Source organism: Pipistrellus kuhlii, unplaced genomic scaffold (assembly GCF_014108245.1).
Source record: "Pipistrellus kuhlii isolate mPipKuh1 unplaced genomic scaffold, mPipKuh1.p scaffold_m20_p_14, whole genome shotgun sequence".
Lineage (NCBI taxonomy): Eukaryota > Metazoa > Chordata > Mammalia > Chiroptera > Vespertilionidae > Pipistrellus > Pipistrellus kuhlii.
Genome location: NW_023425449.1, coordinates 39,185,211 through 39,204,638, shown reverse-complemented (window position 1 = coordinate 39,204,638; position 19,428 = coordinate 39,185,211). Strand labels below are relative to the sequence as shown.

General features: G+C 41.8%; 1 protein-coding gene across 3 annotated transcripts in view; it reads right to left on the bottom strand.

The window, feature by feature from the left end:
* The window catches only part of FER1L6 (fer-1 like family member 6), a 118,936-nt gene that overhangs the window by 76,213 nt on the left and 23,295 nt on the right, over positions 1-19,428 (bottom strand). For all 3 annotated transcript variants that reach the window (XM_036437216.2, XM_036437215.2, XM_045581508.1), the window contains 9 exons: positions 18,567-18,687; positions 15,718-15,772; positions 15,492-15,623; positions 12,317-12,379; positions 7,763-7,841; positions 6,419-6,575; positions 5,664-5,850; positions 4,485-4,677; positions 827-1,179 (listed from right to left, as the gene is read on the bottom strand). In XM_036437216.2, the coding sequence (XP_036293109.1) occupies positions 827-1,179; positions 4,485-4,677; positions 5,664-5,850; positions 6,419-6,575; positions 7,763-7,841; positions 12,317-12,379; positions 15,492-15,623; positions 15,718-15,772; positions 18,567-18,687 (1,340 nt within the window). The remainder of the gene's footprint in view (positions 1-826; positions 1,180-4,484; positions 4,678-5,663; positions 5,851-6,418; positions 6,576-7,762; positions 7,842-12,316; positions 12,380-15,491; positions 15,624-15,717; positions 15,773-18,566; positions 18,688-19,428) is intronic.

Below are 19,428 nucleotides of genomic sequence, written 5' to 3'. Positions count from 1 at the left end.
AAGGCTAAGGTCACCCACATGCTACAATCCTTCAGTCTGTCTAGACTTTCCTAGGAAAGCACAGCTCAGGGGGACCTGCCATCACCCCCCTTCCCCACCCCAAATGACTGTCTGGTTGATCTGAGAAACACACCCCCACAGGCAGAACCATCCAGGCTGAGAGCTGCAATCTACCCATCCCTGCTACTAACAAAACAGTAAGTTGTCTCACTTGCTTAAACTACTAAGTACTGTTACTAAACAGCTGAGAGGTTATTCACAGTTTGTGCTCATCCTGAAGCCCAAGATTTATTTTCCATAAATAAAACCAGGCTGTAAAATGCTAATGTGCTTCATATTAATAAGCAAAGATAAGTGTTTTTCTTGAGTTGTGATTTCCCCACAGGCTTGGGCAAGAGAATAGGTTTCTCAGTGTCTTGTGTCCCAGCTTGTCACCCACGCTTCCTCCTCTCATCCTTTCTCCCACATCACCTCCCATCCACAGCATGGCTGAGCTAAAAACAAAGCTAAACAAAATAGGCCACATACATAGTTCAGTTGATCACCCCGCCACCCACTCCCACCAGCTCCTCCAGAGAACTTTTATTTCTCTTTTACTTTGGTTTCTATGGGAATTGTGTTTGGGGAGGGACGGGGGGGGCAATAAAGGAATTTATTAGCAGCAGATGGGTGTGATGTGTGCGGGAAGAGGCAGAGGATTCAGGAGATGAGGCTGGGCCAACACACATTTGCAGAGGGGCCGGAGGGGAGAGGCCACAGGCCTTTGGGAACCAGTGGCAGGCGCTGCTCCTCTCTGGCTTTACCTCGCAGGTGAGTTCAGACTTACTTCTGGGGGAACGTCGAAAGGTTCCACCTCGACCTCGGTGGAGTTGGTTTTGTCTGAAGCCTGCTGAGGTTTTCCACCATCTGTTTTGTCACCCTTGTCTTTACTTGAGCCTTTGGAAGATTTGGAGTCTTTGTCCTTTGAAGACAACTTGAGGTCCTTGAGTGCCTTGGAAAATTTAGACTCCTGGGCTCCTCCTGAGAGGATTTCCACAGCAATTTCTACCAAAATTCTGCCCCTGAATGACACGCCTTCTCCAAAGCCTTCATTCATTTCCTGGTAGTCGTCCATCAGACTGTGGTTCCTGGGTGAGCCATACAGGTTAATCCAGGCAGGTCCGAAGGTAGGTAGAAAGCCTAAAAAGATCCCAGACTTTAGTTGGGTGGTGTGGTTATATTTATAAGTTGATTATTTTTTGTTTTATGAAAGTTGTGCACATTCACTTAGAAATATAAAATATACAGAAAAGAGGAAATATTTACAGTCAGTCTATGTTATCACCAATAGATAGACATAATTACCATTTTGCTATATTTCTTTCTAGTCTTTCTTCCATGCAAATGTCCATACTTGTTTACCGTTGAAATAATCTTATGACAACCAAGATTACTCTACCTAGCAAAGCTATTATTTAGCATTGAATGTCAGATAAAGAACTTCACGATCAAGAAAAAGCTAAAGAAGTTCATCACCACCAAATCAGTGTTGCATGAAATGTTGGAGGTTATTTTTTAAGAAGAGAGAGAAGAGACAGAAAAAAGATTTTAAAAAAATATTAACAATAAAATGGCAATAAATACATATCTATCAACAGTTGAATCTAAAAATTGAAATAAATGAACTAGGAATCTAATGAACAAAATAAATTGATGAATAAAATAGAACCAGAAGCATAAAAACATGGAGCAGACTGATGAATCTCAGAAGGAAAAGGTAGGGGGGAAGATGGGAAGAGATTAACCAAAGATCTTATATGCATATGCAGTACCTGTGGACACACACAATAGGGTGGTGAAGACCTGGGGCAGGGCAGGAACTGGGTAGAGGGGGACAAAGGGAGGGGAAAAGTGGGACATTTGTAATACCCTCAACAATAAATATTTTTTTTAAAAGGGAAAAAAGAAAAAGAAATAATCTTATGTATACTGATGTGCATCCTTGTCTGTTTCATTTGTTCATCAAATTCACCAGCCACCATGCTAGACTCTATACATACAGCCCAGTGGAGAATAAGGAAAATGCAAACATTAAATAAATGTTTACATCGTAGATGTTATGAAGAAGATATACTTTGTGCTGTAAGAACAAACAATAGGCTGATACAGCATGGAGGGGAGTTAGGCAGAGGAGAAATGGGAGAGGAAAGAGAGATTTCTAGCAGAGGGAAAAGCATATGTCTTCCAGAAAGGAGATAGAAGCTGAAAGAGAAAGCCAGAGTGGCTTGAGTCCAGAGAGCAAGCTGTGTGAGATGAGTTTGGACAGGTGAGCAACTTTGGGGGCCCTGACAAGCTCTTTACTCTAGAAATTATGGGAATATTTTAGAGGGATTTAAATAAAGTTATAACATAATCAGATGTGTGATTTAATATCAGTCTGACATGCCCCGGTTGTGGGTTCAATCCCCAGTTTGGGGCATGCAGGAGGCATGAGGCAGCCAATTCATGATTCTCTCTCATCCTTGATGGTTCGTTCTCTCTCTCTCTCTCTCTCTCTCTCTCTCTCTCTCTCTCTCTCTCTCTCTCTCTCTCTCTCTTTCTCTCTCTCTCTCTCCTCTCTCTCCCTTTCCCTTCCTCTCTGAAATCAATAAAATTTTTACAAAGTCAGTCTGGCTGCTATGTGAATTAAGTGTAAGAATGGATGTTGGCAAACTGGTTTGGAGACCACATCATCATCAAAATGGAAGACATCGGTGGCTTCTAGGATGATGGTACTAGAGACTGAGAGAAGTAAATATTCTGAGATATATTCTAAACATAGAACTGAAAAGACCTCAGGATTGTAATTTGCTATTAGTGTTAAGTATTTTCCTTTCTTAATACATAAATTCCAAGAAAAGACACAGTATCTATGTGAACATCTCCTTGGCAACAGAATGTCCCTTTTTGCCAGGCGGTACTGCATGGCCACCCTGAATCTTGACAAGTCTGGGTTCAAGTCTCAAACCTCCGCTCTGTGTGAGCTGTGTGACCTCAGGCAGGTTTGATAACTTCCCTATACCTCAGTTTCCTCATTTGTGAAATGAAGATGCTAATAGTCCCTATCTCATCTATCAGGATTAAAAGAGATAATGTCTATTAAGTGCTTCACATAGGCACTTAAGAAGAGCTCAAGAATATTAGCCATTACTCTTAATAAATATATGCATCATCATGTGCTTAGCAATTACCTTTGTTTTATTGTAATCTATTCTTTTATACCTAAATGTTTCCTCTCCCTGCCTCTGCAGCCCCATCAACTAGATACTGTCCTTCCACTGAGTAAATTTTAAGAAGCAGAGGTATTGTGTTAAAAAGAATAGAGCTGAAACCGGTTTGGCTCAGTGAATAGAGCATCGGCCGGCGGAATGAAGGGTCCCAGGTTCAATTCCAGTTAAGGGCATGTACCTTGGTTGCGGGCACATCCTCAGTAGGAGGTGTGCAGGAGGCAGCTGATCGATGTTTCTAACTCTGTCCCTCTTCCTTCCTCTCTGTAAAAATCAATAAAAATATATATTTTTTAAAAAGAATAGAAATATTTTATGGTTCTGATGTCTACTTTCTAAACACTGTTGTACATATCCCTAAATACCATCAAGATGTTCCTGCAAAGCTGGGGGAAAAACCCGTTTACATCTGCTGAGAAATCTGTAGACAGGCAGTGTGCTTTCTGCATAAAGCATCCTGTGGCAAACTGTTCAGCAATATAAGGAGTTATGTAACAGACATTTATTGAAACCTTCCAATAGGGTTACTCTGTGAGGACACAAAACTGTGATCTTGACCTCTGCTTATGGCCAAGCCTTCGGTATGTATGTGTATATGCGCATGAGCGTGAACACACACACAAACATATACATCAGTTAGCGCAGATTTGTAGTGCAGAGAAAGACTAGAGAATCATCACCTACTGATTTAGGTTTTGTGCATAAAGAACTTGATTCTGGATGAAAGCTTGTTCAGCTGACTCAGTGGATGAGCTGGGACTCTGTCCCTCCTGGCCCTCTGAGTGCACTGTCAGCAGTGCCTCCCTGCCCTACTCCTGCTCCCCTGCTTCCGTCAGTGAGTTGGAGGCACAATTTGGGGGGGTCATTTAAACATGGAAAATCCATTTTTAGCTAATGAGCCATGCAAAAATATGTGGTAGGCCAGATGTGGCCTATGGACCACCTCTAATCTACCCTAAACACTTCATTTTTCAATTAAGAAACCGAAGGCCCAGGGAGAGGGAGTGACTGCCTTGAGGACACATAGTGAAGCTCATGAAAGACCTGGGATGGTGACCAGGCCTCCAGGCTCCCAGAGTCTGGCTCCATCCTCTGCCCGAAACCAATCCAAACCAGAGACCACACAGAACATGGAAGGGCCTAACACAGTGCCTACGCTAAGCCTCTCACTTAAAAGATGAGGGCTCCAATTCAATCATTTCCAGGCCCAGTGTCCAAATCAGACACGTGAGGCTTTACCTTTATCTCCCTCCTGTTCGTTGGAGATTTTCTTCAGGTCAATGAAATGGGTTGCCAGTGCTACATCGTTCACGCTGCCTTCATCCCACACCTGGATTTTCACCCTCCGACACAAGGGAGGAAACATTTCCTTGAAGATCACTTGTTCATGCCACACGGGATCGGCACAATTCTTCTGCACTGTGGTTCGCCCCTAAAAACAAAGCCAGGAGGATGGGAGCCATGGGGGGGAAAAAACATAACTTACCCAAGAAAACGCATCAAACCTGCTGGAAATATGGAGTGAGTTCTTAAAAACAATGAACCTCTTCCACCCAGCACCCGTGAAAATCAGTTACACCCAGCGAACATTACAGGTGTCCTACTCAGTGCCTGACACTGTGCCAGGCATTGGGGCAAAGGTGAGTAAAGCTGCGGTCCTGCCCTCAGGAAGTTCTCATCCTCATACTGGGACGGGGGTGAAACAACACTGTGCTATGAACAGCAGTATTCCGCGCACCTCCGGGAATGCAGCAGATTTAAATTTTAGACCCTCAGTTCATGGTTTATAAAAGTGGGAATCTGTGCAGATCACTTCCCCAGTCTGGACTGCATCATCAACTGGAGTTGATGTCCTATTGACCGCCAAGGCAGTCCAAGTCAAAAACACTCCATGTTCACCCTGCCAAGTGGAGGGGTCAGGTAGACATACAGTTAAGGGCAGAGGCAATATGTGTCAACTGAAGCTTCAAAGCCCAGCCAACCAGGATTGAGCTCCAACCATGTGCCTAGGCCCTGGTACTTCCAATGGCTCTTCAGCAGGGAACAGGGATGTTCAGATTCCCACAGGATAACGACTACCTGGGCAGACTGTGGAACAGATTTGGGAGGAGGCTGGTAATTCTGCAGGGACTGGGTCACAGCTCAGAGAAGTAGCCAGAGGTAAGAAAGGCGGCCTGTCTGCCCAGGTTCTAGCCACGATGCCCTATGGCTCCTCTCCACAATCTCCAATGGACAGTGAGTGAGCAACCCTCCCCTTCTTTCTTGCCACGTAACTCAGTGCCTCTTTGCGGCAAGTCTTTTCTCTCAAGGCACTTCCTAATTTTGATTTTAACTTCATTTCATTTGACTAGAAACGTCCTAGGTGAAGAGCAGCGCCCTGGCCCAGGCCTGTCATTGTTGGTGATAACAGCTCCTCACCATCTGCCCAGCAAAGGAGACCTCCACGAAGGGATCCACGAGGTCCTTGCTGTCCCCCACAAATGCTTTGGTGACGTTCGCCATGATGCTGGAGTTCATTTTGGGCAACCCCTCTGCTTTGTAGAGTCTCACATAGAATCTGGCCCAGGGTCTCTCTGATGGAAACCCTTGAGGGATCAAAAGGTTCCTTAGAGGAGGAAAAAAACAAAAATATAAAAAGCTCACGTAAAAGAATAGGGAGGAAAGCTAGAAGCGTGAAGAAGGATCCTGATATGTGACAGAAATCTAAAAAGGTTAGGATCTATTGCTAAAATGAGTTTTCTTCTTAGTTTAATGACAGTGAAGAGTATAATTAGAGTGAATGCAAACTCACTTAGGTCCTACAATTATAGAATAAACACTGTCTCCCACGCTGTACCTTACAATAGGTACATTATAAATCAGTAGTTGAAATTATAATTATTTCAAAGGAAAATCAGCTAAATTCAAATAAATCAGATAAGCTCAGGAATAGCTAGTCTATTATGGGTTATTATAGGAAGACAGGCTCTACTTGGCCTAGAAACTGACTTCCCATGCATAGTTACACCTTCAGTCAGACACATCTTGATGCCTCAGATAGAGCAGAATCCCATGTGGACAAGCTACAAACTTGTCCATTCTCATGGACCCATAAGGAAAGGGAGGGAGGGAAAGAGACATGGAAATAGGAACATTTCATTTCCATTGCCCAGCCCTGGATGAATCCGTCTCACTTTTCTATTTGCTCCTCAGCATCAGAGATTTTCGGGTTGGTCTTTAAGATGTCGCCTTTCCCAATCACGCTGATGTCACACTTCAGATACCCCTTCGTACCAGTCCTGATGTCACCAGGGTCTGTGAGCAGGGCCCACTTGTCACAGAACTGATGACCTGTAAAAGTGTCCTGACAGCTCAGACATCCTGCACAGATGGACCTAGCCCCACTCAATTCTCTCCCACACCCAAGGTCTCCCACACTCTACTGAGGGATTACTTCATCCGGGCTATTTTCAAGTCTCATGCCACCTTCCTCTCCTCCTTTCCCACCTCTGCCTTACTTCCTATCCTCTTCACCATCTTTTTCTCCAACCAGTCACAAGTACTCGGGAAGCCTTTCAGCCTGACAGAAATCCCCTAGCCAGAGTTCTAGATTTGATGGAGAAGGAGGACACATTAAAGGAGTATAGAAGTCACATATTATTTCATAGGCCATAAATGTGGATTTTTTTGTTTGGCCTACACTATAAGTCCAAACTTCAAAATCTCATACAAAAGCCTACACGTCTGGCTTATCCAAAAACAAACTGTTAGATCAGGCAATACAGAGGGCACATTCCATAGGATGGCAGAAGGTAAAGGAGCTGAGTAGATGCTAATCCTAATGGAATTAGCAGAGCTAATTCAAACTCACATGACCTGGATCTCTGGACATGTGAGTCTGAATCAGAGTTGAAGAAAAGACACCTTTCCTGAGAAGACCTATGTTTACTGTTGGTTTTATTACTTATTAGCTCTTGACCTCGACAAATTATCTAGCTTCTCTGAGTTTCACTTTCTTTTAAATCAGGGATAATAATGATTATTACAGCAAATCCTTTTATGGCATACCACAGTCATTATTCTGTGCTGGGTCTACACTAAGCACTTTATGTATATTTATTAACTTAATCATCTAACAACCCTATGAAGAAAGTACTGAGACACGAAGAAGCCAAGTCATTTGCCCAAGGATGCACAACTAGGAAAGAGCAGAGTAGAATTTGAACCCAGTCAATCTGGCTTCAGAGCCCATATTCTTAACTTCAGCACTTTCCTGTTTTCCTTGATGCTGTCTCACAGCACTAAATGCGACAGAATTTGTGAGAATGGAAAAAGCTGCTCAGAAGTATGGACATATGAGATAATTTTGTCACTAGATCTTAAATTGAGGAAAAGAGCCATATCTTACTCAACAGTCTATAATTGGTGTTGAGTGTTGCTGAATGGACGGTGAAATGGATGAGCGAATACATGAGTTGACCTCCAGGTGGGGTAACTGGAGAAAGTAAGAGAGCTACTAGGAGGCAAGGCTTTCTTACCAGGCTGGTTGTACACAGTGCCCAGGTCCACTTTGAAGGCACCGATCAGGATGCTTCCTATCAGCTTGTGATGAAAGACCTAAGGGGTGACAGAGAGGTGAGCCCAGAAGAACTACATTTCTTTTTTAGCGTAAACCTGTGACATGGATTTCCGACACCTCAAAGAGCATTCCAGGCCTTGACTCTGGTCTGGCCTTCACTATCCTCTGAAGCACAATGACATTTGGTCACCAAAACTCAGGGCTGTAAAGGACATCCAGAAGTACCTCTTCCTCCCAACAGGTTTTCAGCTAATCCTTTACTAAAGGACACTTAACCAATCTCACTGTCTGAATGTTCTCTCTCTCTCTCTCTCTTTTTTTTTTTATTAAAATGAACTTTTGTGCAGCCAACCCTTCAACATCCATCTCTGCTTGTTGAATCTTTACTCATCCTTCAATACCTAGAGCAAATGTTGCTTCCTCCCTGATTCCCCACAGCTGAAAGTGTTCCCTTTCTCCACTAACTCACACAACACTTTGCTCACATATTTCTCAGACAGCTCATTACATATTGCCTTGAAGTTGTGGACATGTACAATAGTTAGAACAAGGCAGATGGCCATCCTCAATATTTCATCTAACCAGCAGACAGCAGAGTGCCTGGCTGGTTGCAGCAGCTCATTTGAATGCCAATGCTGTAAAGATGAGTTTAGTTCTAAAGGAAGGTATCAGAGCTGGCCCTAAGTTCAGAAACAACATTGTATGGGACACTGCTGAAGATTCAGGAGTTTAACCTTAAACCCAGAAAAGGGAAAAGAGGAAGGTAACCTCGTGTCTTCAGATCTTGGAAATAATTCCATGTAGAAGGGTAGGTTCCCAGTGTAGCTCCCAAATTACAGGAAGAGAGATGTCAACTCACCATAAGGATGGTTTTTAGCAATGGAATGGGCTTTCCTAGAAGTAGTGATCACCCCATCACTGGATATAATTAAGCAGAGTCTAAGAACCTCATGTCATGGAGGTGGTAGAGAAGGATTCCTACACTGATGGGAAGTTAGATTAAATGACCTCTGAATTTTCTTCTAATTATAAAATCCTATCCTTCCTTGAATCAAGGGCAGTCTCCTACCCTTTTCTACACACCATATGGCCTTGTTCATATGGGTGTTCAATAAACACTGAGTGAATTAATGAATAGGACCGATTGAATGATGGGTAAATAGGAGACTTTTATAGCTTTTAAACAGCTCTTCTGGGAGGGTCAATAAGAAACAAACTCAACTGACTTCAAGAATGGAGACATAACAGCCTTTCCCATCTCCTTTTTCACTCTTTCTCCCCTGACCAAACTTTGCAAGGATGTGAGAGAGCTGAGGGGAAGCAAGGACAACTTGGCTTGATAAAAGTGTTATTTAAGGCCACATACACCAAGCTCATTCCAACCCTTCTATGCTTACAGTTTCTAATGTGGCTTCCCTAAGGCCTGAGCAAGAACACAAATCTGACTCAAGCTAATCTCAGGTCAAAGGTATCCGGGTCCCAGTGGGGTGATGGGATGCAAAAGCCCCAAGCAGATCTTTAAGTAACACAGGAAGCCTCCTCAATCATCCACCTAGTGTGAGTGCCAGGCAACTGGTGTGGTTAAGCATTAGACTGCCACAATTCTGGAGCGTCTCACACAGTGTGCTGGGAATCCTATCAGGGGAAGATGGTCTTTGGTGCCACCAGGCTCTGCTACAGCTGTCTATCCCAATAGCATCTGCCTATAGCACTCCCTCCTTTTTCTTTTACGTTGAATGTATTCTGGGCATGCTGACTTATAGTTCATGCACTAGCAGAAAACTTGTATTAAATACTCTCCCCTCAAGAGAAGTTTTCCCTTTACAATCTCTGGTCTCTGTCCCAAAGGGCCATTTAGGGAGACCAAAGCAGTCTCTTCTTGCAAGTTAGGACCAGAAATAGGCAATACCAGCTTTGATCCTCTTTCTAAACATCCACTTGGCCCACAGAGAGTCATGATTCCTGTCTATGATACAGTATATAAAATCTAGCTGTTAACCATTTATCTGCAATCTAGACAGTCCCTTAGAAGCCTGAATCACCCAAACAGGTCATTGCCTGAGCTATGTAATGTAACAAAGTCCTGGGCAATGTCCCAGGTCCCAAAATATCTCCTGCACCACATGAAGAATGTTTGGCTCTTGATCATTTTTTCATTCTTCAAGAGTCGCATTCTTCAAGTGCCCCTGGGAAAGATAATATCACAGTTTCACTGTTGCCTAAGCCTCATGCAGGACTGATATATAACACTAGAGGTCCAGTGCACCATCTCAGGTATGATCAGGCCTAAACGAGCAGTCAGACATCTCTCTCACAATCTAAGACTGCTGGCTCCCAACTGCTCACCTGCCTTCCTTCCTGATTGCCCCTAACTGCTTCTGCCTGCCAGCCTGATCACACCAGAACCACTCCCCTGTCAGCCTGATTGATGCCTAACTTCTCCCCTGCCAGCCTGTTTGCCCTTAACTGCCCTCCCCTGCAGGCATGCTCACCCCCAACTGCTCTCCCCTGCAGGCCTGGGTCACACCCCAACTTTCCTTCCCTGCAGGCCTGGTCACCCCCAATTGCCCTCCCTTGTAGGCCTGCTCCCTCTCTACTTCCCTCCCCTGCTGGTCATCTTGTGGTGGGCATCTTGTGTCCACATGGGGGCAGCCATCTTATGTGTTGGAGTGATGGTCAATCTTCATATTACTTTATTAGCTAGGATAGAGGCCTGGTGCATGGGTGGGGGCCGGATAGTTTGCCCTGAACGGTGTCCTGGATCAGGGTGGAGGTTCCCTTGGGGCGTGGGGTAGCCTGGGTGAGAGGCCTGTGGTGGTTTTCAGGCTGGCCACCCCCTCCCCCCACCCCCCAGCGATTCAAGCAGAGACCCTGGTATATGGGGTTTATTTATCTTCTATAATTGAAACTTTGTAGCCTGGAGCGGAGCCAAGCCTCCTGCTGCTCTGTGGCTGCAGCCATTTCTATTGGAATTTATTTATCTTCTATAATTGAAACTTTGTAGCATTGAGTGGAAACCATGGCAGGCCCCGGCTGCAGAAACTTGGCTTCCTCCATTGCCAGGGGCAACCCTAGCCTCCTGCTCTCTGGAGCTCTGTGGCTGCTGCCATTTCTGTTGGAATTTATTTATCTTCTATAATTAAAACTTTGCACCCTTGAGTGGAGGCCTGAGCCTGCCAGGGTATGTGGAAAGCTTGGCTTCCTCCATCGCCAGGGGAACCCAAGCCTCCTTCCTGTTTGCTCTGTGGCCGCAGCCATCTTGGCTGGGGTTAATTTGCATACTTGCTCCTGATTGGCTGGTGGGCGTGGCTTGTGGGTATAGCAGAGTGACAGTTAATTTGCATATTGCTCTTTTATTAGGTTGTGTGTGTGTGTGTTTGTGTGTGTGTGTGTGTGTAACATAATATTAAAATAAAGATGAGCGAATGATAAAGACAGGCAAGGAAGTCTTCAAGACAAGTTTGACATCTTCACCATGCTTATTAGAGTTGGTATCATTGTTAGGAAACCATTTCCTCATTCTCCACACATTTTATGTTGGCATATAAAATAGGAATTCTGTCCTTGAGAACAATTTGGAAAAGAATATGTTCCCTGCAACCCTCCACCCTACCACTTTCAAGCATGAACATCCTTACTACCCTCTGCATGGGAGAAGCAACAATTTCTCAAACTGGTGAGATAGATGCAAGTGTGGTGCGATGGTCTCTGTCCTTTTACAGTGGTATGAAGCTGGTAATGATCTTGTTCATATTCTCTCATGTGGACTAGTACAGCTTCAACACAGCACTTCCCCTTCCCATTCCTGACCTCCAGGTGGTGGGCAAACCTGGGTAAGACACCTGGCTGGACCAGAAAACTGTCTCTACTCTTCAGACTACATCTGCGGAGGTAAGAATTCACCTGCTAGGACTGAGGAAGGGTCTATGCAGCAGACCCAATCCCCCACGGGTAGATCTGAATTGTGTAGAGTACTACACTCAACAGAAACTAACTATTAAGGAGCCAAGTGGCAACCACTTACTCCAAATCATATCCTCTAATCCAGCATTACTGATACCTTTGGTTCCTTCCTGATTCTATTTCTCTGTTCACTACTAACTAGCAGGGGAAGGGATGTGATTAATCCACAAGATGACCACAATACTCCAAGAGAGAAGCACTAACATTTGCTTCATAAAAAGAAAGAAACCAATTCAAAAATGGCAATTCACTGTCATTTGAAGCATATTTTCCACATTCTCACATTAGTACTCTACACAATTCAATGAATGCTGGCTTGGTAGATTACAACTTGCTCCCAACAAGCACAGATTTCCTTGAAAAGGTGTTCCTTCCATAACTTTTCTATTCTGGTTATTGCAAGTTCTATCCTGTTGGTTTCAAACTCACCAGCTCATACTCCCCCTCCTGAGTCTATCCTCTTCTAGGCAGGCTGTGCTGCCCTAGAGAACTCCCGATGCCTAGAATCTCCCCTGCTCCCTCCCACTCCCACCACCAGTCATAGACTTACCGAGATTTTGATGATCTTGTCGAAAAGATGCACTTGAGGCCCAATGAAGTCGAAGACAAAGTACTATAAAAAATAAAATTAATTTTGACTTTAAATTTCAGCCTTGCATTTAAGAACCCTGCCCCTGGAGTAGACTTACATCTGTATTGTTCTAACCAGTTGCTGCATGGGCCTCAATGGCATGAATGTATATATCATCAATTGATTGGCCTTTGGAAGGTCATTTAACTTGTTTTCAACTTTTTTCCAAGTAAAAAAAATAAAGAATGCCACCAACCACATCTTTGCACAGGATAAATGTGAATTTTCCTCTAAAATGGGCATGAGAAGTGGGATTGTTGGATCATGGTTTATTTTATATGCACGTAAATACTTCGTATTCAGTATGAAGTTTCTTTCTGAGGGAGCTCAAAATATTTTACATTCTCACTGGCAGCATATAAAAATAGCCATTTCTCCACACCTATGCCAGGCCTTTATATTGTCAAATCTTTTATTTATTTTTACCTATCTAGAATGATGGGTGAAAAGAGTATCTCAGTGTGGAATATAGTCAATAATATTGTAATAACTATGTATGGTGTCAGGTGAGTACTAGACTTATTGTGGGGAATCACTTTGTAAATTATACAAGTCTAACCACTATGCTGTGCACCTGAAACTAATATAATATAATTTTGAATGTCAACTGTGATTAAAGAAATAAAATAATAAAAAATATTTTAAAAAAGAGAGAAACATGCCTAGGTCATATAGCTAGTTCTTAGTGGGCCTGGGACCAAACTTGTGTTCTCCTGGAATTATCTATCACACAGGGGCTCAAGGACTAGACATTTCATCATCTAAACTTCAGTGAGTATCTTCCAAATGTGGGGTTGTATTATTCTAAGGTGCAGAAAACTGGAGTGGTGGTTTTTTGTTTGTTTTTTTATGTGTGTGTTTTTGTTGTTGTTGTTATTTTGTTTTGATTTTTTTTTTTTTGTGGATTGTAGAGGAAGTCATTTTGTGAATTTTTCTTTCTTTCTTTCTTTCTTTCTTTTTTTTTTTTTTTGAGCTGCAGAATGGAGAAATGACCAAAGGATATTAAAGATGAACATGACAGCAGTAGGAAAAGCAGTAGGAAAGAGAGATGTAACCTCTTAACAGCCTGTTTTTAATGGGCAAAGAGAAAAACCAAAATGTGGAAACTGAAAGATGTAATCATGTATTATCATGAGATCTTCAAAATGTCAGTCTTTAGGTATCAATGAAAGATTATAGCATGTCCAGTGCCTTCTGTTTAAGAAAATAGAAAAATGTGTAACATTTCAGTAAGTTTTTCATATATATATATATATATATATATATATATATATATATATATATTCAAATGTTTTAAGAGTTTCATGTTCAGAATTTCTTTTATGTGCAAAATTCACTTACATGCCAGTCTTCATTCTCTGATATATAAGATGCTGTAGGTTTCTTTGGACCCATAAATTAGTTCCAGTGTTTATTGCCTTCTACTGAATCTCACATTTCAGACCCAACTGCCTCACACAGGTTCCCACACTGCTGAACCCACACACATTTCTAGCTGGGACATACTCCCCAGCCCCTACTAACCAGCTCCTTCAACATCTGATGAACGTTGAGCTTGACAACTAGGGTCAAACGCTGTAACAAATGTTTTCAGTTTAACTGTAACAAAGATTTTTACTTCAACTTCTAGGTTTTTCCATGATTACACTTGGGCCTAAGTTAATGTCATTTAGACCCAGGACTTGTATGCATAAAGCAGATACTAATTATAATCATTAACAAATTTACAGAGCTTTGCATCAAAGCATTTTCCAGCACATTATTTCATATCACAACCATGCCAAAGATGTTATGGAGGCAGGAAAAGGACCAGAAGGGAGATGGCTGCCACTTCTACTCATGATAAAAGGCTCAGAGGCAGGAGTGATAAAGAGGAAACGAGTTAATAGCTCTAATGGGATTTGGGTATTTTCTATGCATTTCATTATCCATGCTCTCCTGCCTTCCTTTTTAATTACCACTCCCATCCGGAAAATAATTAAGAGTTTACTGAATTTTTTGATAATTCATGGTTTCTAAGGGAAAACAATTACCATCAAATACTATTGGAGTATAAATGGTTACGACTTGGGAGGGAAATTTGGAGGTATCAAAATTTTAAATGCTATTTATGTTCACCAATGTCATCCCAATAAATTTATTTTAAAATTTCTTAATTGCATATAATTTTTGCCCCAGTCGTGCCATGTAAATGTTATTATAAGAAAGAAACTGTAATATCCATCAATGAGAAATTGACTAGTTTAGTAAATTACAATGTATCGATGCAATGGGAAAGTAACAGCAATGGGCAGAAAATGAGACTGAACTGTACATCCTGATTTGGGCTCATCTCCAAGACATATTAGTTGAAAGAGCAAGGACCAGAACAGCGTGTATAGAATGCTACCATTTGTTGACAATACTTATTTGTATTCTTAGTGCTTGCCTAAAATATATCTAAAATAGTATACAAACGCCTGGTGAGAATGGCTGCCTCTAGGGAGGAGACTAAGGGGTTACGGACCAGAAATCAACGGGACACATATTTTTCATCAAATAGCACTTTATACTCTTTGTATACATGTTTTTTTTACTGTCTAATCTTTTTCCTTTCAAAAGAGAATGTTTAATATTTATAAGTTTCATGTCTCTCTTTGATTTATTCCTTTACAATTTTTACATTGCTTTGGAAAATACGACTATTTTACTTTCCAAGGCAGCATGCCTGTTTCAAAAGGAATAATTAAATTTCCAATGTCTCTGCTATGCAAAAGAATGTGTATCTTCTCACTAACCAACATCCAACACATTTTTAATATAAACCCAGAGCTTATAATGGATGAAGATGAGCTTATAAGGAATAAGAAAATGGGTCTTACTAAAAATATAGTAATGTATTTTAAATGAGTGGGCGTTTCTTATCCTTTCCATTATCATTTTGTTTAACTTTATGGACTGTTTGTTAAGGAGGCTCGGAAAGTTTGCCATGGGCTTAGATGAGTGATGGAAAGCAGTGGTGAGGGCACAGGCTTTCTATTTGGCTCAAGAAAACTAGAGAGTGGCAGTGGAGAGAGTGTTGATGGAGAGGGTATTGGGGACCCCCATGACTTACTTCATTGTAAAATGGGCTGTTGGTTCCTTCCTTCACTGTGCTTTGCTTCTTCTCATCCCCGACCTCAATGATCACAACTGGATCAATGTTTTCACCCACCAGTTGGCGGGCCTCAGTGATGGTTATGGCAATCTGCAACACAAAGCAGCGTGTCCGCACTCTGGACCAGGCTCTTCACTCACACAAGAAGAACTGGGGACGCTGGTAGGAAGAGTCAATCACTTACTTGATAACTTTGGGATCTGACTTCCCCATCATGGATCTTAGTCAACAGTTTTGATCTGTTAAAAGAAAGTTGAACATATACATTTCATCAAGTAAGAACATACTTGAGATCCATAAGCCACGTAATATTTCCCTACATGTTTCTAAGTGCTTTTATGTCATATCACATATTCTCTATACATCTCAGGGGGAGATAAGTATAAATGGACAAGTGATAATCTCTCTATGACTCAGTTTCCCCATCCTAAAAGTGGAGCTAATAATAGCACTTACCACATGAGATGATGGCTAAAATTTAATGATAAAATGTATGTAAATGTTTGATCCAGGAGTTGGTAAGAATAAATGTCAATTCTTATTGTTAGTATGATTATCCGTATTATTTATTTTTTATTTCACAGAATGAAAAACTGATTTCCTCAGGAAGTCAGTGGCTCAATAAGGATGTCCCTTGTGTCCTGTCAGATCCCTTCCACAGGACCACTTTGCCATTTCCACTAGATATAACCATTCTGAGTTTTGTGATTATATACATTAGATATAACCATTCTGAATTTTGAGATTGAAAGCATTTGTAAAAGAGAAGTTGGAAAGAACAGCCAAGAGTCTATCTCAGTGCAATTTCATATTTTAGACAATTTCCTTTATTTGCACTGTCATAAGTAATTGAAAACAGATGTGCCTCACCTGGGATTTAGAAATTGGATAATAGTAGAAAGAGATGAAGAATTCCCATAGTCACAGAAGCAGCAACAGGCAGGAAATGAACTGTGCCTGAGTTCCTTTTAAATGTATTCTCTTGCCTTCTAACAATACCATCATGCATCTCGACTTCATTCCATTTCTTTTTTTTTAAATATATTTTATTGATTTTTAACAGAGAGGAAGGGAGAGAGAGATAGTTAGAAACGTCGATGAGAGAGAAACATCGGCCAGCTGCCTCTTGCACACCCCCTGCTGGGGATGTGCCCGCAACCAATGTACATGCCCTTGACCGGAATCGAACCTGGGACCTTTCAGTCCGCAGACTGACGCTCTACCACTGAGGCAAACCGGCTTCGGCTCATTCCATTTCTTCAAATAATTGAGTCCAGTAGAGAACAGAGTAAACTAACAAAAAATATCAAGGCTTTGGAGTCAAACTGACCTGATATAGAGTAATTGTTCTCCCCAATTTTGTGATGTTAGCCCTAATTTCCTCATTGGAAAGTGAAAATTATAATTTCTACCACATAGGGGTAAAGGAGATAATGCATGTAAATATCAAAAGATAGATGTTCATTAATAAAATGGCAAATTTATATCAATCGTTTACTATATGAAAGCTTTGTGATTTCCTCAATTAGAGGAAAAACCAAGATGAATTAACCATCTATCATCTTGACCCTTGCAAAGCAATCTATTCAAGAGAGGACCAAAGCATTTAAAGAGAACTAGTAAATGTAAAATGTGCCATATTTAAAAAAAAAAAATGCCATAGGAGTTCAAAAAAGAGAAATTCCTGTGAGCTGGATAAGCAACAAAGACTTCACCACAGATGCTAGATCTGAACTGAGCATTAGTTGGTGGGTAGAATTTCAACTGATGGAGAATGTTCTGACTAAGGTGAAAAGTCTCTACTCCTTACTTTTTTCCCTGCCTTACTCCATTCAGTGCTATTATTTTGGTGAAATAATGGCAAGATAAAAGATACTTAAAAATAATTGACATTTCCCCTATTCAGGGCTTGGGGGTAGCTGTTATGGTGCAGTGTAGGGGGGAGGAGCTATTGCAGTATATTCATACAAATTTCATGTCTTCTGTTAAAGGTCAACCTCTGAGATAGCACCTTCTCCCTTCTCAATTGGTCACCTACCTCTGCCCCTCACATACATACACTGCCTTCCTGCCACAGCCTTGTAATAACAACTCGGGATCTGCACTAATCTTCTTTGAGAAAAAAAGATGGGATGGCATGAAGAATTACCACGAGTAAGCAAGTGACATAAACAAACATGGTACACTAAAAGCACTGGTAGTTCCAATTATTGGCTTCCTTATATCCATGCTCTTTGTCCTAAAACAGTATCCTCTGCTGTGGGCTGCTCTTGTGACTTGCATTGGCCAATATAATGCAGCAGAAATGACTTGCCCATTCTATAACTAGCCCTCGAGAGACCTGTATACTTCCACTTTCTGCCATCAGCCCCATTGCAACAAGCTCAGACTAGCCTGTTGGAGAATCTGACACCACATGGAGAGCCCACTGGTCCTCGCTGAAGCAAACTGGACCAGCCTGCCACCACCACCACTCAGACTAAAATTAGCAGAGCTGACAAATTGGCCATAGGTACATAAGTGATGTATCTGAGACCATCTGCCACCAATAAAACTTCCTAACTAGTTTGTAGACTCATGAACAATCATGAATGCTGATTATATTAAACCATTGAATTTAGGGGTTATTTGGAAGCATCAATAGCTGACTGATCCCACAAATCTCATGCAGAAGGCCAGTTTGTTCTGGCTTTTTTTTTGCTGGGTTGCATAAGAACCACCTTTTCATTTGGGATAGACACGAAGCTAAGACATCTAGGGTGTTGACTTAAAAAACAGGTGAAGGACAGCTCCTAAATCTGTCTCCTGTTGCTGCTGTCCTTTCTGAACTGTAAGGGACATGAGGACCTTAACTCAAAGGATTTAAGACTGGAATCTGAGTAAGGACCCTGGCCTGATGAAGATTGTCTGGATCAAGAGGCCACAGAGAAAGCTGGACTGAGTGCTATTCTCTGTTCCCTCGAGCCTGCAGGGGTAGTTGGCACAAGGGATGTGCTCCCAAATGTGTGCTTACTGCCCACATCAATACTGTACCTTCTCTTTGGAGGAGCTGAGGGGACAGGAGTGATGGACGCATCATCAAAAATCAAATCTCCTCTCAGTCCTTCCTGGGGAGAAGGGCCATCCTGTGGTGCTTCTGCTTCACCTTGACCATCTACAGGAGCAGAAAAGGAAGAAAATCCTGTTAAATAGACATGTAGTAGTGATCTGAGCCTCCATCCTGTGTCCAGTGTCATACCACAGAGCTACAAGGAAACCTTTAGACACAGCCCGAGAACGTGGTATTTGTTACAGCAGCCATACGGAACAAATAACATGTGTTAAGATTTTTTTCATGAATAGATACCAGACAATCTTTAAAACACCTCCTCCCTCACTGGAAGGATTCTAATTTAATTTTTCTGGGATGTCAGTTTGTTTTTAATTTCCCAGGTCATTCTAATTGGATAGCAAATCTTGAGAACCACTTCTCAACCAGGTTTTCAGCAAAAACTAAAGAGTGGATGGAACACTCTCTTACACAAAGAGGCTCTGACATGGTGTGGTTCAAAGACCTAACTCCAAAAGGTTTGTGTTCAAATCTCAGCTCCAAGATTTGGGGGAAGTTACTTAACTTCTTTCAGCCCTGTTTTCCTCATCTATAAAGCAAGGCAATGCTAGCGTTAGCTACCCCACAGGGCTGTTAGGAAAACTGAATTAGGTATAGATAGCTCTTAGCACAGTATCTTCTGGGTGCTTGGTAAGTGTTCACTGTGTGGATTTTAAGTTGAGTAAGTCACTCAGAAGTTCATGGCATTTCCCCCTCCTTGCCTATAAAATGAAAGGAATAAATAAGAAAAGTGTTTTTAAAGCTTTTAAAAGTAACATAATTCTTTCATAAATGCAATTTTATATA